Source organism: Oryctolagus cuniculus, chromosome 1, assembly GCF_964237555.1.
Source record: "Oryctolagus cuniculus chromosome 1, mOryCun1.1, whole genome shotgun sequence".
Classification (NCBI taxonomy): domain Eukaryota; kingdom Metazoa; phylum Chordata; class Mammalia; order Lagomorpha; family Leporidae; genus Oryctolagus; species Oryctolagus cuniculus.
In genome coordinates, this window is record NC_091432.1 from 141,349,121 (window position 1) to 141,365,677 (window position 16,557).

Below are 16,557 nucleotides of genomic sequence, written 5' to 3' on the forward strand. Positions count from 1 at the left end.
GATGCAGGCAATCCAAGAGGCATCCTAAACGCTGCACAGAACACCTACCCCCATTGTTTGTTTCTAATCCATGTTTGAATTTCTGGTAACGTGTGTCACCTCCCTACTATGAGAGATGAGGACAGGGTACACTCCTTCTCATCTCCCCTGGGTTCCATGTCTTCCATGTTCCATGTTCTATAAGCTAATTATAGGCCCATCCTTGTTTGAACTCGGTCTGTGTTTAAATGGATGCAGTAGGGACTGGTGTTGTGGCGTAGCAGGTTAAGCTGCCGCCTGTGACGCCATCCTGTACAGGCACTGATTCAAGTCCTATCTGCTCTACCTCCAGTCCAGCTCCCTGCTAATGGCCTAGGAAAAGCAGCAAAAGATGACCCAAGTACTTGGGCCCCTGCCACTCCTGTGGGAGACCGGGAAGAAGCTCCTGGCTTCAGCCTGGCCCAGCCCTGGCCATTGAAGCATTTGGAGAGTGAACCAGTGGATGGAAGATCTCTGTTTCTTCCTCTCTCTGTAGTTCTGCCTTTCAAATAAATAAATCTTTTAAAATAAACACACAAGTAAATAAATGGATGCAATAACTCCTTGTCCATATGTCTTCATTCTCAACTTCATCAATGTCTCTCATTGACGGGATTCTGTTGTTAGGCTTTTTATGGACAGTTCGTGGCTGCTGTGTTGCTCGTGTTGAGATTTCATTTGCTGGTTCTTCTGTAACACTGTGTGGTGGCAGATCTGAAGATTCATTTTTTCCCCCACTCACTTTAGGAAAATCAGTTTTTGTCTTTTATCTTTTTATTCTTAAAATTTATTTTTAAAGGATTTATTTTTATTTATTTAAAAGAGTTACAGAGAAAGGTAGAGACAGAGAAAGAGATCTTCCATCCACTGGTTCACTCCCCAAATGGCTGCAAAGGTCGGAGCTGAGCTGATCTGAAGCCAGGAGCCAGGAGCTTCTTCCAGGTCTCCCACAAGGGTGCAGGGGTCCAAGGACTTGGGCCATCTTCTACTGCTTTCCCAGGCCATAGCAGAGAGCTGGATCAGAAGTGGAGGAGCCGGGAGTCGAACCAGCACCCACATGGGGTGCCAGCACTTCAAGCTGGGGCTTTAACCCGCTGCACCATAGTGCCATAGTGCCGGCCCCCTGTCTTTTATCTTTAAACCATCTTTTTTTTTACTGAGTTACTCACATCAGGCACAGCACTCACCCCAATAGTGTGTTGCTGGTCTGACTTCCATCTCTCTCTCTCTCTCTCTCTCTCTCTCTCTCTCTCTCTCTCTCCTGTTTGTCCTTTTCCTCTCCATGCACTGGGGTGGCTTCCTCAGGTGTTCTCGGCAGTGCCCACATGGATCCTTGTGTTTCTGACGCTGTTTATCCACGCAGCAGTTCCAGTGATTGGTCTCCTGTGTTTTCCTTGGGTCTGTTCTCTCCTTTCATCTCCTTTGACTGCTCATGTCAGTTTGAGCTCCTGTTTTATTGTGTCTTACTCTTCCTGAGGTGCTCTATAGCCTAGAGCGAGTGTGCAGGAGGATGGCTGAGCTCTTTGATCTTCCCTAAGCACTGTGTGTTCATGGTGTTGCCTCCTTATCTTGCTTCGTGCTGCAGGTTGTATAATCTGAGATGCGCTGGACATGCAGGGAGTGGAGCGCTTCACCACAAAGGCTGATCCACAGGCTGTGCTACTGCAATGGCTCTACAGATTTGTTCTGAGTGGGGTGACGGGCCCTGGCCTTTGCACCCTTATACAGACCAGTGGTTGGAATACAGGGAGCTCTCGGAGGGTAGCTGTGCTAGGGAGGCCCCCGCTGGGGAGAGTGCTTCTGTCCAGAGTGGGCACATGAGCAGGTGCAACCCAGCACCTGCTGGTGGTGCTGTCCAGACATCCACCCTATTTTCTCTGCTGAGGTGGGTTTACTCTGTCCCTTCGTACCCTATCTGAGACAGGTGTGTTTTCTCTCTGACGTGCAGAGTGAGGGCTGAGTGATATAGTTGAGCTTTTATGGTGTTCTCAGAGAATGCCTGGGCACCAAGGAAGGGTTGAGCAATCAAGTGATCTACTTGCTGCTTTGTTAAGAACAATGTGAGGTAGGGGTCAGGATTCTGTACCCAAATCCCCCAATGCCGTTTGTTGCAAGCCTTCTTTGGGCCTCTGCAGTGGCATCCTTGTCTGATGCAGGGGTCTATACATGCATCTACCTGCACCTGTCCATCCTATCCTATCTATATACTCATCCTCTCTGCACCTGTCCACTATCATTGTGCAAATAGCACACAGTCTCACTTGTGGTGACCTTATTTTCACTTGAAAAAATGTGTTAAGCAGGTATGATATGGTTCAAGGTAGCTAGCTGAGCTGGGGGTCGCAAACCACAAGGCCCTGCCCCATGTCATTTTATTCTGTCGGTCAGAACACTCCCTTTCCCAGGATACCTGGAGAAGGGTCCCCACGTCATGTGCATTAAGCTGCAATGTGGAATTTTATGGAGGGGTCATAAGTCTCCCAGGTGACCACATTGGTTCATAAAAGGAGGTGCTGGGGGGTACTCGGTCTCTCATTAGGCAAGAACAAGAGGAGGTCCTGAGGGTGTTCCCCTCTCTCTACTTCCCTGTGAGGAGCAACTCGGACTAGACTAAGTTACTGGAATTAAGACTTATTCTATACATCTGCTCTCCCACAATATGGCGCTGGGAGAGGAGCAAACAGCTTCTACCCAGCTGCCTCTCACCAACTTGACAAGCTGCAGGACCTGCTCCTGATTGGAGGAGAGCAGCGTGCTCGGCGTGTGGGTAGCAGAGTTGGGATTGGTGGAAGAGGACTATAAAGGAGGAGAGAGACACCATGCACCAGGAACATCTAAGAGGAACATCTATCAGAAGGAACACCTGTGCAGCCCCCGAGAGAGCCGGCCGGCGGTGTGCCGCTCCCCCGCGGAAGTGGGGAAAGTGGCAGGGGGAACCGCCCTTCCACGGAGGTGGAAGGGTCGGTAGCCAACCCGGGAAGAACCAGCAGCAAACCCGGGGAGGGCCGAGCAGACGAAAGAACAACGCAGGGTCCTGTGTCGTTCCTTCACGAAGACGGGGAGCGACATAATGGTGCCATGACTCGGATATGAAGCCTAGGCAGGGTTTAGTGTCGCTCCTCCATGAAGAGGGGGAGCGACACTTCCCCTCCCCAACCCCCTTCTCTCTCTGGCCCACCATAACTATACGTGTGTGTGTGTGTCTGTGTGTGTGTCTGCTTTCTTACCATTTAAATAAACTTTATCACTTTGTATACCATACGTGTGTTTGTGCTGAAAATGCTTTTATTTAAAAAAATTTATTTATTTGAGAGGCAGAGTTATAGACAATGAGAGGGAGAGACAGAGAGGTCGGTCTTCCATCCACTGGTTCACTCCCTGAGTGGCTGCAATGGCAGCAGCTGGGCCGATCCGAAGCCAGGAGCCAGCGCAATTGTTTCTCACCCTGCCAACTCCATGGTATCTGTGTTGAATACAGAGAGAGGGAGTAGTGCTTCTCAGGTTCTCCAGAGACTTAGATTTAAAGGCGTATGGAAAGGCAAAAGGAACTTTTATATATTTGACAGTATAGGATATTGTCTATTCTTGATAAAATTACTGTAGTATCCTTGCTTAAAGACAAGAGTTTCAAACTTACTATTGAAATAAACCTATCTGTTCATGACAAAAAAAAAAAAAAAAAAAAAAAAAAAAGACACTACTTGGGGCAGCCACGTCCATGATCAAAGTGCTTGGGTTTGATTCTCAGCTTTGCTCCCAAGTCTAGCTTCCCGCTCATATGCACCGTGAGAGGCAGCAGGTGATCACGGCTCAAGCACTCAAGTCCCTGCCACCCACATGGGAGACCTGGATTGAGTTCTGGGCTCATGGCTTCGGCGTGGCCCATATCTGGCTGTTACGGGCATCATTTTGGGCATGAACGTTGCAGATGGGAGCTCTATGTTTGTCTGTCTATTTGTCTTGGTCTCTGCCTTCCAAATAAACCAACATAAAGCAGCACACACTAATACTGTGTCATACCTAACAATAAAAAAGCTCCTTCAAAATATTCAGTTAATGTTATTTGATTCTTTTTGGTGCCGTTGTAAAATGTCTTTACATTGCTCATTTTCTTTGATTCCTGCTGGCATATAGATATATAGTTGCCTTTTAAAAATATATTTATCTTGGGGCTGGCGCTGTGGTGTAGCAGGTAAAGCTGCTGCCTGCAGTGCTGGCATCCCATATGGGTGCCATTTTGGGTCCTGGCTGCTCCACTTCCAATGCAGCTCTCTGCTGTGGCCTGGGAAAGCAGTGGAAGTTGGCCCAGATGCTTGGGCCCCTGCATCCGCGTGGGAGACTGGGAAGAGGTTCTTGGCTTTGGATCAGTGCAGCTCCGGTTGTTGCTGCCATCTGGGGAGTGAACCAGCAGATGGAAGATCTCTCTCCCTCTCTCTTTTTTAAAGATTTATTTATTTATCTGAAAGTCAGAATTACACAGAGAGAGGAGAGGCAGAGAGAGAGAGAGAGAGAGAGAGAGAGAGAGAGAGAAAGGTCTTCCATCCGATGGTTCACTCCCAAATTGGCCGCAATGGCTAGAGCTGTGCCAATCCGAAGCCAGGAGCCAGGAGCTTCTTCTGGGTCTTCCACGTGGGTGCAGGGGCCCAAGGACCTGGGCCATCTTCCACTGCTTTCCCAGGCCATAGCAGCCGGGACTCGAACTGGTGCCCATATGGGATGTGGGCACTGCAGGCTGGGGCTTTAACCTAGTGCACCACAGCATTGACCTCTCTCTTTCTTTTTCTTCTCACTCTCTCTCTCTCTCTGTCTCTGCCTCTCTGTGACTCTGCCTTTCAAATAAATAAATCTTAAAAAAATAATAAAATAAAAATGTATTTATCTTGTATTTGATGAGCTTTCTAAAATGATTCCGTTAGTTCTAGTCACTTCTCAGCAGCCTCTTGGGGCTTCTCCACATACACAGTCATATTGTCGTTTACATTTGTCTTCCAGGTGTTGCAAGGACCAGTTAGCTGAAAAGTGAAGAAAGTTGAGTTTGCGTTGTCTAGCCCATAATAGCTCCTGTCATTATGTTTTTTTTTTTTTTTAAGATTTATTTATTTATTTGAAAGATAGAATTACAGAGAGGCAGAGGCAGAGAGAGAGAATCTTCCATCTGCTGGCTTACTCCCTAAATGGCTGCAAAGGCTGAGCTGGGATGATCTGAAGCCAGGAGCCAGGAGATTCTTTTGGATCTCCCGCACAGGTGCAGGGGTCCGAGGACTTGGGCCATCTTCTGCTGCTTTCCAAGGCCATTGCAGAAAGCTGGATCGGAAGTGGGGCAGCCAGGTCTCGAACCGGTGCCCATATGGGATACCGGCACTGCAGGCAGCGGCTTTATTAACTGTGCCACAGCGCCAGCCCCATTGTCATGTTTATGCACCGTATTCATATTCTTATATGTTGCTGAACTTTGTTATTCTGTGTTTTTTATAGCTTTCCATCACCGATTGTTCTCGGAATTGGACAGGTAAGGGAACAAGTTAAACCTGTCTCTTCCTGAGACAGGGTACATGATGATGTTTATGGGTCTCTGGGTAAGACCACGGTTTATGAATTCAGTCGGTGTTTCTAAAGGGTGGGGGATCCTGCCACTGGTGAGGAGACATGGTGAAGTCGTGACTCTGTGCAATCAGTCTCCAATGCAGGACTGCTGTATGTGGGGGTGGGGGGGTGGGGGGAAGAAAACTATTTGCTCTAAGTTCTTTCACTGAATGGAATTACTATAAGCTGGGGGCCTGAGGACCCAGAGCGACACGGTGGGCTGGGGAGAATTCTTTTTTTTTTTTTTTTTTTAAAGATTTATTTATTTATTTGAAAGTCAGAGTTACACAGAGAAAGGAGAGGCAGAGAGAGAAAGAGGTCTTCCATCCGCTGGTTCACTCCCCAATTAGCCGCAACTGCCGGAGCTGCGCTGGTCCGAAGCCAGGAGCCAGGAGCCTCTTCCTAGTCTCCTACGTGGGTGCAGGGGCCCAAGGACTTGGGCCATCTTCTACTGCTTTCCCAGGCCACAGCAGAGAGCTGGATTGGAAGTGGAACAGCTGGGACTTGAACTGGCGCCCATATGAGCTGCCGGTTCTGCAGGTGGCAGCTTTACCTGCTACGCCACAGCGCGGGCTCTGAGAATTTTTGCTCTCAGAATCCTGTGCTTGGTACTTAATTAAGCCAGTGTACAGATTGGAAAAATATTGATGTGATGGGGGGAGAATCACCACCTCCTTGTTATCAGAACTTGAGGGCTTTCTCAAGAGAAAGAAGGAATTTGAATTTTTCTATCAAATCTCCACATTGGTAAATGCTGGAGACTGATTACAATTTTTGCCAAGAAAATATGTCTGCAGTTTGCTTCCTGCAATTTCTTTTAAATATTTCTTTATGTATCTGAAAGGCAGAGTTACAGAGAGAGGGAGGTATCTTCCATACACTGGTTTACTCCCTAAGTGGCCTGAACAGCTGTCGTGGTTCAGGCTGAAGCCAGAAGCCTGGAACTACATCCAGTTCTCCCTCATGGGTGGCAGGGGCCCAGGGACTTGGGCCATCTTCTGCTGCTTTCCCAGCCAGGTGCATTAGCAGGGAGCTGGATTGGAAGTGGAGCAGCTGGGACTTGAACCGGTGCTCATATGGAATGCTGGCATCCCAGGCAGTGGCTTTACTCCCTGTGCCACAATGCCAGCCCTGCTTACTGCAGTTTCCAATATTTGCTCTCAGGTACCAGCGTAAACTTGGGTAAATGTTCAAACTAAGTCCATTTGGCTGTTTCTGAAATGTTCCATTAATACTAACGTGTTTATTTTATTCCTTTGGTCATGGGCTGTTGATTTCTAGTAAACAAGCAGTAACAGGCGTCCAAGTGTTTTTTGCTCTAAGTTACTTAGGGAAAAGCTTAAAATTATGAAAATTGTACCTGTTAATTAAATTTTAATTGTGAATCTAGAGAAACCTGTCATTTCTGTGAGTAAACATTATTCTGAGTAAATAGTATGCTAACGAATAGCTTTTTGCAGTATCACTTTAGGAAGAAAAATTATGACCAGGAAACAATGTTGTACAAAAAACATACTATCTTTATGTTTCAATGCAAAAACATATAGGAAAAAAGCACTTACAAAAGATCAGTGAGGGGCAGGTATTTGGGTAGCTGGTAAGATACCACCTGGAATGCCTGGGTTTGAGTCCCAGCTCTTCCTGATTCCAACTTCCTGCTAGTGCAGACGCTGGGAGATAGCAGGTGATGGCTCCCTGCCGCCCACGTAGGAGACCCAGATTGAATTCCTGGCTCCTGGCTTCAGCTTGGACCAGCCCTGCCCATTGCGGGCATTTGGGAACTCTGCCTGTCTTTCTTGAATTATAAATAAATAACCTTGGCACAGTAGTCTACGTTGCTTCTTGGGGTGTCCATATTCTGTATTGGAGTGCTTGGTGCAAGGCCCAGCCACTCCACTTCTAATCCAGCTTCCTGCTGATGCACATACCCTGGGAGGCAGCAGGTGACGGCCCAAGTACTTGTGGATCCTGCCACCCATGTGGGAGACCCAGTTGGAATGCCTGGCTCCTGGCTTTCACCTGGCCCAACCCTAGCTGTTTTGGACATTTGGGGAATGAACCAGCAGATGGATGGGACATCTCTCTCCATCTGTCTCTGTCCCTCTCCTTTTTCAAATACAATGAAAATAAATACCTAAAAATTTAATAGAATTATGCTGACTCATTGAATATGTGATAATATAACCTTTGTAGTCCCCAAGCCAAATAAATTCACGGTTGTTTGATCCACTGGCTTATACTCAGTTATGGTCAGGCCTTCCTAACTTACAGTGTGTTGCGTGAAGAGGCCAGTTAGACCCAATTTTATTTTTTTAATTTTTTAATTCTTTAATTTAATTAATTTTTAAAAGATTTACTTTTATTTATTTTAAAGACAGAGTGACAAAGAGAAAAAGAGAGAGAGAGAGAAACCATTTGCTGGCTCACTTCCACAATGGCCACAAAAGTGGTCTTCCAGACCGAAACTTAGAAAGTCTGAATTAGACTTATTTAAAGTGAGTTTTGAATTTTAACTGAGTTAGTATGTTTCTTTAAGAATTACAAGGTGAGGGTCTGGTGCTGTGGCTCTGCGGGTTAACGTCCTGGCCTGAAGCTCCGGCATCCCATGTGGGCGCTGGTTCAAGACCCAGCTGCTCCACTTCCGATCCAGCCCTCTGCTATGGCCTGGGAAAGCAGCAGAAGATGGCCCAAGTCCTTGGGCCCCTGCACCTGTGTGGGAGACCTGGAAGAAGCTCCTGGCTCCTGACTTCAGATCGCTGCAGCTCCAGCTGTTGCAGCCAATTTGGGATGAACCATCGGATGGAAAACCTGTCTCTCTCTCTCTCTCTCTCTCTCTCTCTCTCTCTCTCTCTGCCTCTCCTATCTGTGTAACTCTGACTTTCAAATAAATAAATAAATCTTAAAAAAAAAAAAAGAATTACAAGGTGAGACCTCAAGGTGAAGTTCAGTCATAAATCAGGATGGACTTGAGTTATACAAATCTGTTGTATCAAGTTTGTAGTTCACTAGGAGCAAGTTTGTAAATTCGCTAGGATTATAACTCTAAAGCTTTCAAGGCTGGCGTCATGGCACAGAGGGTTAAGCACCACCTGCAACACGGCATCCCATATGAGCACTGGTTGGAGTCCCAGTGCTGATCCCGCTCCCTGCTAATGCACCTGGGAAAGCAGCAGGAGGTGACCTGAGTGCTTGGGTCCCTGCCACCCTCATGGGTGCCACCCAGATGGCATTCCTGGCTCCTGGCTCCTGACTTTGGCCTGGTCCAGCCCTGGTTGTGGTGGCCATTTGGGGAGTGAACCAGCAGATGGAAGATATCTCTCTCCATAACTGTCTTTCAAATAAATAAATAAATCCTTAAAGTTTGTATCTTCATATAGAGGAAATTAAGTTCTAAAATTTGCATGGAAAGGCATTAACATTTTTTATTTCCTAATAATAAATAATAAGGCTTATTTCTTTTTCAAGAATATTTTGTTTGGGAGGCAGAGACACACAGAGGAGAGAGAGAGAGAGAGAGAGCGAGTGAGAGAGAGAGCGAGTGCTTCCATTCTCTGGTTCACTTTTTTTTTTTTTTTTTTTTTTTTTTTCAGGCAGAGTGGACAGTGAGAGAGAGAGACAGAGAGAAAGGTCTTCCTTTGCTATTGGTTCACCCTCCAATGGCCTCTGTGGCTGGCACGCTGCTGCCAGCACACCGCGCTGATCCGATGGCAGGAGCCAGGTGCTTCTCCTGGTCTCCCATGTGGGTGCAGGGCCCAAGCACTTAGGCCATCCTCCACTGCACTCCCGGGCCACAGCAGAGAGCTGGCCTGGAAGAGGGGCAACCGGGACAGAATCCAGCGCCCCGACCGGGACTAGAACCTGGTGTGCCGGCGCCGCAAGGTGGAGGATTAGCCTAGTGAGCCGTGGCACCGGCCTCTCTGGTTCACTTCACAAATGCCTGCAATGAGCCCAGCTGGGAGCCATTCAGGTCTCCTGTGGCAGGAACCCAATTACTGGAGCCATTACGCTACCACTCAGGGTTAAGTCAGGAGCGGGAGATGGGACTTGAACCCAGGCTACTCTGCTAATGGGATATGGGCATATTAACCACCAGGCCACTCTGTATGGAGTGCTTCTAATCTACCCAGTGTATTCCATATTGATATGATTTGAAGGAGACGTTTTTGATGTACTGTCAAGACTGGAGAGAAAAATCCATTTTTGAATTTGTTTTTCTCTGTTCTCTTATGTTACATGTTAAGGAAATATTGGAGTTCTGAAAAGTGTGTCTGTGTGGAGTTTCCTATTTTTTTTTTTTATTTGAAAGACAGAGTTATAGAGAGAGGTAGAGACAGAGAGAGAGGTTTTTCCATCTGCTGGTTCACTCCCCAGATGGCCGCAACGGCCGGAGCTGTGCCAATCTGAAGCCAGGAGCCAGGAGCTTCTTCTGGGTCTCCCACACAGGTGCAGGGGCCCAAGGGCTTGGGCCATCCTCCACTGCTTTCCCAGGCTATAGCAGAGAGCTGGATAGGAAGAGCAGCAGCTGGGACTTGAACCGGCGCCCATATGGGATGCCGGCACTTCAGGCCAGGGCTTTAACCCACTATGCCACAGTGCCAGCCCCACTATTTTTTTTTTTTTAATTGTTTGCATTGCTCACCTTGTAGGAAGGTGCCCATATCCTCCACACATGGGAAGTGTGGTACAAGGTCCATGTGGGGCCTTACCAGCTGTTGCCCTGAGGGTTCCCTGTACGCCTCTGCCACCATTCCTGGAGCCCCTGGGGATAATATGTGTATCCGTGAGTCTGTTTGATGTTCAGCTTCTGCCTGTAGTTTTGCCGGAATCCGCTTAGTGGCAAGAAAACCTATTTCAGAGTTCCATGAATATTCTTCCTGGAACCCGGAACACTGATTTTGTTGTTCTGTTTCTTTCGGATGAGTCTGTTTTCTTCCGGTAATGTTGCTACGTCGAGCAGTCTTCCCAGCTATCTTGCTGAAGCTTGTCTCTCCGCTTGTTTTAGATGGCGGCCACCATAATGATACTGTATGTGTCCAAGCTGAATAAAATCATTCACTTCCCCGATTTTGACAAGAAAATTCCTGTAAAGGTATGTGACAAAGCCGTGATGGGACGTGGGAAATGCACACCCCTGCGTGCACTGGTAAGAAACTTCTCTGTAAAGATTGTCTGTCAGCCGGCGCCGCGGCGCACTAGGCTAATCCTCCGCCTGTGGCGCTGGCACCCCAGGTTCTAGTCCTGGTCGGGGTGCCGGATTCTGTCCCGGTTGCCCCTCTTCCAGGCCAGTTCTCTGCTGTGGCCCGGGAGTGCAGTGGAGGATGGCCCAAGTGCTTGGGCCCTGCACCCCATGGGAGACCAGGAGAAGCACCTGGCTCCTGCCTTCGGATCTGCATGGTGTGCCGGCCGCAGCGGCCATTGGGGGGTGGAAGAAAGGAAGACCTTTCTCTCTGTCTCTCTCTCACTGTCCACTCTGCCTGTCCAAAAAAAAAAAAAAAAGATTATCTGTCATTGAGGTGTCCAGGTCTGTTGTACAATCACAATAAGAGTATGTGCCTTGTAACTGACCTGAAATACATACATCGTGACAGACATCAACCATGACAAACATGGGTATTGTGTGACCTCAAATTTATTCGTGACAAAACTCTAACTCAGGGACCGGCACACGTTTTGGTAAAAGGGCCAGTCCACCTTCCTTTCTACTCTTTAACTCTGCTGATGTGCAGTGAAAGCAGCCCAAGGTGATGGGAAAATGAATCGATCTAATTCTATTCCAGTAAAATTGATTTACGTATTTACATTTGAGGAGTGAACAAGTGGATGGAAGACCTCTCTCTCTCTCTCTCTGTCTGCACCTGGAGATTGTATGTATCCAGTACAAATGGTTTTGTTTAGCTTGGATACATACAGTACCTTTCTTCGTTTCTAGGCTGGATTTGGCCTGTGCACCCTGGGCTGCTTATTCCTGTTTTAAGTTTTCATCATTAGCTTGGATTGCAAAAAACCATGAGTGAGATGGAGACTACAATTTGTCATGCATAGAAATGCATGATTTTTGTCTCTGGTGGAACCAGAAGATCTACCGTTCCTTCCTGGGAATGTGGAATGGAGCCACCCTACACCAAACAGTTCCAGGGTGCCAGGCATTAGGACAGGCATTTTTTTTGAAGATTTATTTTTTATTTATTTGAAACAGTTACAGAGAGAGGTGGAGACAGAGAGAAAGGTCTTCCATCTGCTGGTTCACTCCCCAGATGGCTGCAACAGCCAGAGCTGAGCCGATCCGAAGTCAGGAGCCAGGAGCTTCTTCTGGGCCTCCTACGTGGGTGCAGGGGCTCATGTTCCACTGCTTTCCCAGGCCACAGCAGAGAGCTGGATAAGAAGAGGAGCATCTAGAGTATCCTATGTGGGATGCCGGCGTCCCAGGGAGCAGCTTAACCCATTATGCCACAGCGCTGGCCCCTTCTCCTTCTTCCCACAAGGACCTGAGTCCCACTGGATTAGGGCCCCACTGGTACCCCTTAGAGGTCCTGTCTTCAGGAGCAGTCACCCTGGGGAAGGGGGCGAGGGGGCGAGGGGGCGAGGTTCAGTCCCTGACAGCACATGCGCACTTGTGTCCCTGGGGCTTCACTGCTGCTGGCTCCCATGGTCTGCACATCCCCCAGTGCCGCAGACAAGGTCAGACCCTTCTCCACAGCGGTTCTGTCAGTTCGTATTCCCAGCACGTAGTGCACCCGTGTCCCTGTTGCTTCACGTTCTTGCCAGTTCCTGGTGTGCAGTCGTTTGAGATTTTGTTGATTTGGTGAATGTGTGGCGATGTCTTTAATTTGCACTTCCCTTATGACTAATGAGGTTGAAAACCTTTTCAATTTTTACAAAACTTTTGTTTGAAAGGCAGAGACTGTGTGTGTATGTGTGTGTGAGAGAGAGAGAGAGAGAGAGAGAATGTTTTTCCACCATCTACTTGTTAACTCCCCAACTGCTTGCAATGCCCAGTGCTGGGCCCGGCTGAAGCCGGGAGCCTGAAACTCAATGCAGGTCTCCCATGTGGGTGACAGGGACCTGAGTACTTAGCCATTACCAGCTGCCTTCTAGGGTTGTGTTAGCAGGAAGTTGAAATTGGGTGCAAAGCAGAACCTGAACCCAGGACTTCGGTATGGGCACCTTAGTGTCTTCATTGGCACCTTAGTTGCCTGGCCAGGTGCCTGTTCTCTGTTGCGCCTCCTACAGTACTGTTGATCACCCATGGATCTGTTTCTGGAAGCTGTTTCCTGCACCATAATCAAACAGACTTAATTACTATAGCTTTATAACAAATCTTAATGCTTTCCTTGTTTTTGGTCCTTTGCATTAGTATATGACATTGGAAGCAGCTTGTCATAAAAATAAATGTTCAAGGTTTTGATTGGGTCTGCATTGAATTTATCAATCAGTTTGGGAAGAATTGATATCTTTAAAGTTTAAATCAACCCATGAATAAGTAGAAGATGGCCCAGGTCCTTGGGCCCCTGCACCCATGTGGGAGACCCAGAAGAAGCCCCTGGCTCCTGGCTTCAGATCAGCTCAGTTCTGGCTGTTGCAATCATTTGGAGGGTGAACCAGTGGATGGAAGACCTTTCTCTCTCTCTGCGTCTCCTTCTCTCTGTGTGTAACTCTGACTTTCAAATAAATAAATAAATAAATAAATAAATCTTAAAAAAGAACTAGTCCAGGGTTCTGTGCCTGTGGGCTTGCCTTGGTTTTCCTCGAGGTTTACGTTTTTCCTTTAGTCTTGCCCTGCGGGTTCCTCGTGGTCTTCTGAGTCCTCTTATGCATCTATGAAGGTTTTAAGTTAATGACCTAGCATTTAAAAGTCACCTTATCCAATGCTGTTTCCAGCAAGGGGATTAGCACACACAGTTCAGCAGTCGGTGTTGCTTTTGTTTTTGGATCAGGCGTGGAAATGGGGACAGCCAATGGGAACAGCTGTTGTTTTTGAAGCCTAAGTTGTACTATCACCAGCTGTGCTATTGTGAGTCATTCATAACCAGAAGGCTGACTAGGAAAGGGGACGTCTTGGATCCATCATCCCCTGCTTCTCACTTGAGAGGCCTTTAAAAAGTTCATAGAAGCTGTGCATTATTATTTTAAGATTTATTTATTTATTTGAAAGTCAGAGTTACATAGTGAGAGGAGAGGCACAGAGAGAGAGAGGTCTTCCCTCCATTGGTTCACTCCCCAATTGGCCGCAATGGCCGGAGCTGTGCTGATCTGAAGCCAGGAGCCAGGAGCTTCTTCTGGGTCTCCCATGCAGGTGCAGGGGCCCAAGGACTTGGGCTATCCTCCACTGCTTTCCCAGGCCATAGCAGAGAGCTGGATCAAAAGTAGAGCAGCCGGGACTAGAACTGGCACCCATGTGGGATGCCGGTGCTTCAGGCCAGGGTGTTAACCCACTGTGCCACAGCGCCAGTCCCGCTATGCATTATTATTTTAAAAATGTTTTATTTATTTTCATTCATCTACTAGAAGGAAAAAGGAATAGAAAGATCATCTATCTAGTGGTTCACTCCCCAAATGCCTGCGGGAGCCAGGCCTGGACCACGTGGCAGCTGGAGGCTGGAAGCTCATCCCTGCTTTCCCACTTGGTTGGCAGGGGCCCAGGCACTTGAGCCATCGCCTGCCACCTTCCCAGGTGCATTAAGAGGAAATTGGATCAGAAGCAGAGCAGCTGGGACGCAAACTGACCCTATAGTATGAGATGTGGGTGTCCCAGCTAATGGCTTAGCCCCTGCACCACAACACCTGGCCCCACATTATTATTATTTTTTTTATTTGACAGGCAGAGTTGGACAGTAAGAAAGACATAGAGAAAGGTCTTCCTTCCATTGGTTCACCCCCTAAATGGCCGCCACGGCCAGCTCGCTGCGCTAATCCAAAGTCAGCAGCCAGGTGCTTCCTCCTGGTCTCCCATGCAGGTGCAGGGGCCCAAGCACCTGGGCCATCCTCCACTGCCTTCCTGAGCCACAGCAGAGAGCTGGACTGGAAGAGGAGCAGCTGGGACTAGAACCCGGCACCCATATGGGACGCCGGTGCCGCAGGTAGAGGATTAACCAAGTGAGCCATAGTGCCGGCCCTCCACATTATTTTTTATTTCTTCTTTCTCACAAACTTTTTATTATCTTTAAAATATTTATTTATTTGAAAGGTAGAGTAACAGGGGAGAGAGAGAGAGACAGAGAGAGAGAGAGAGAGAGAGATCTTCCATCTATTGATTTATTCCCCAAAAGGCCAAACAGTGAGGGCTGGGCAGGCCAGTCTGAAGCCAGGAGCCTGGAACTCCATCCAAATCTCCCACGTGTTTGGCAAGCACACTCAAGCACTTGGGCCATCTTCCACTGCCTTCCCAGGCCCAGTAGTAGGGAGCTGGATCTGAAGTAGAGCAGCTGGGATTCGAAGTTGTGGTCCCATACAGAATGCCAGCGTTGCAAACAGCTGCTTAACCAGCTGTGCTACAGTGCTGACCCCTTCACAAACTTAAAAAGAACAACAACACTATTTACTTATTTATTTGAGGACGACACAGAGAGAGAATCTGCCAACCACTAGCTCACTCCCCAGATGCCTGAAATACCCAGGGCTGGGCCAGGTCAGTCATTCCCAAGTGGTGTCTTAACCTGTTGCATCAAACACCTGAGCCCATTTTTACAAACCCTTTTTTTTTTTTTTTTAAGATTTCTTTCTTACTTACTTGAAAGGCTAAGTTACAGACAGAGGAAGAGAGACAGAGATCTTCCAAATGCTGGTTCACCCCTCCAAATGGCTGCAACAGCCAGGGCTGGGCAGGCCAAAGCCAGGAGCTTCTTCTGGGTCTCCCACATGGATGCAGGGGCCCAAGTGCTTGGGCCATCTAGAGCTGGATCAGAAGTGGAGCAGCCAGGTCTCAAACCAGTGCCCATATGGGATGCCAGCACTGCAGGCGACAGCTTTACCCTCTACGCCACAGTGCTGGCCCCTCTACGTACTTTTGAAGTCCTTTTTTATCTTCTTTCTTAAGCAAATGTAGTAATACAATTTTGTAACATTTTTGGGGAAATGGCAGTATTTCAAAGTGCTTCAAAGGATGTCTTATCTGAGTTGAACGCCTTGCTTCTTGGTAGTGGGAAAAGACAGATGGGATACCTGTTGGTAGCTCTGGGCTGTGATACCGGTTAGAAGAGTCTGAGTTCTCACATGATCTTGGAAGAGGACGCTGTTTGTTCATGCATTGCAGAAGGCAAGACTTCACATCCCGTGTGTTTCTTCTGCCTGTTCAGAACAGTATTCCTCTTGATGGTGAGAAAATACTTCAGAAGCTCAGAGTTCAGTAACCGTAGTGCGATGCTGTTGTACCTTATTTGACCTTAGTAGATATTTAATCATTCCAAGTCTTCAAAACAAATACAGCGAAGCCACAGGAATGTGGCTGGTGTTCCCAAGCTTTCCAAAGGTTCACTAACCTGGTGGCTTCCGGTAAGACACCTGACCCTTGATTTGCCTGAAACAGAGCACATGTGTGCAGGGACAGAGGAGGGCTCATGTGTGCAGGTGATGGAGGAGGGCTCGTGTGTTCAGGTGATGGAGGAAGGCACGTGTGTGTGAGTGACAGAATAGTGCATGTGTGTGCAGGGACAGAGGAGGGCTCGTGTGTGCAGGTGACGGAGAAGTGCATGTGTGTGCAGGTGATGGAGGAGGGCACGTGTGTGTGAGTGACAGAATAGTGCACGTGTGTGCAGGGACAGAGGAGGGCTCGTGTGTGCAGGGACAGAGGAGGGCTCATGTGTGCAGGGACAGAGGAGGGCTCATGTGTGCAGGTGATGGAGGAAGGCACGTGTGTGTGAGTGACAGAATAGTGCACATGTGTGCAGGGACAGAGGAGGGCTCGTGTGTGCAGGGACAGGAGGGCACGTGTGTGTGACAGAAAAGTGCACGTGTGTGCAG

The 16,557-nt window shown here is 48.0% G+C and overlaps 1 protein-coding gene across 4 annotated transcripts in view; it reads left to right on the forward strand.

Moving 5' to 3' along the window:
• The window catches only part of SLC35D2 (solute carrier family 35 member D2), a 57,800-nt gene that overhangs the window by 9,512 nt on the left and 31,731 nt on the right, over positions 1 to 16,557 (forward strand). For all 4 annotated transcript variants that reach the window (XM_051818600.2, XM_002708265.5, XM_008257752.4 and 1 more), the window contains exons 2-3: positions 5,494 to 5,527; positions 10,604 to 10,690. In XM_051818600.2, the coding sequence (XP_051674560.1) occupies positions 5,494 to 5,527; positions 10,604 to 10,690 (121 nt within the window). The remainder of the gene's footprint in view (positions 1 to 5,493; positions 5,528 to 10,603; positions 10,691 to 16,557) is intronic.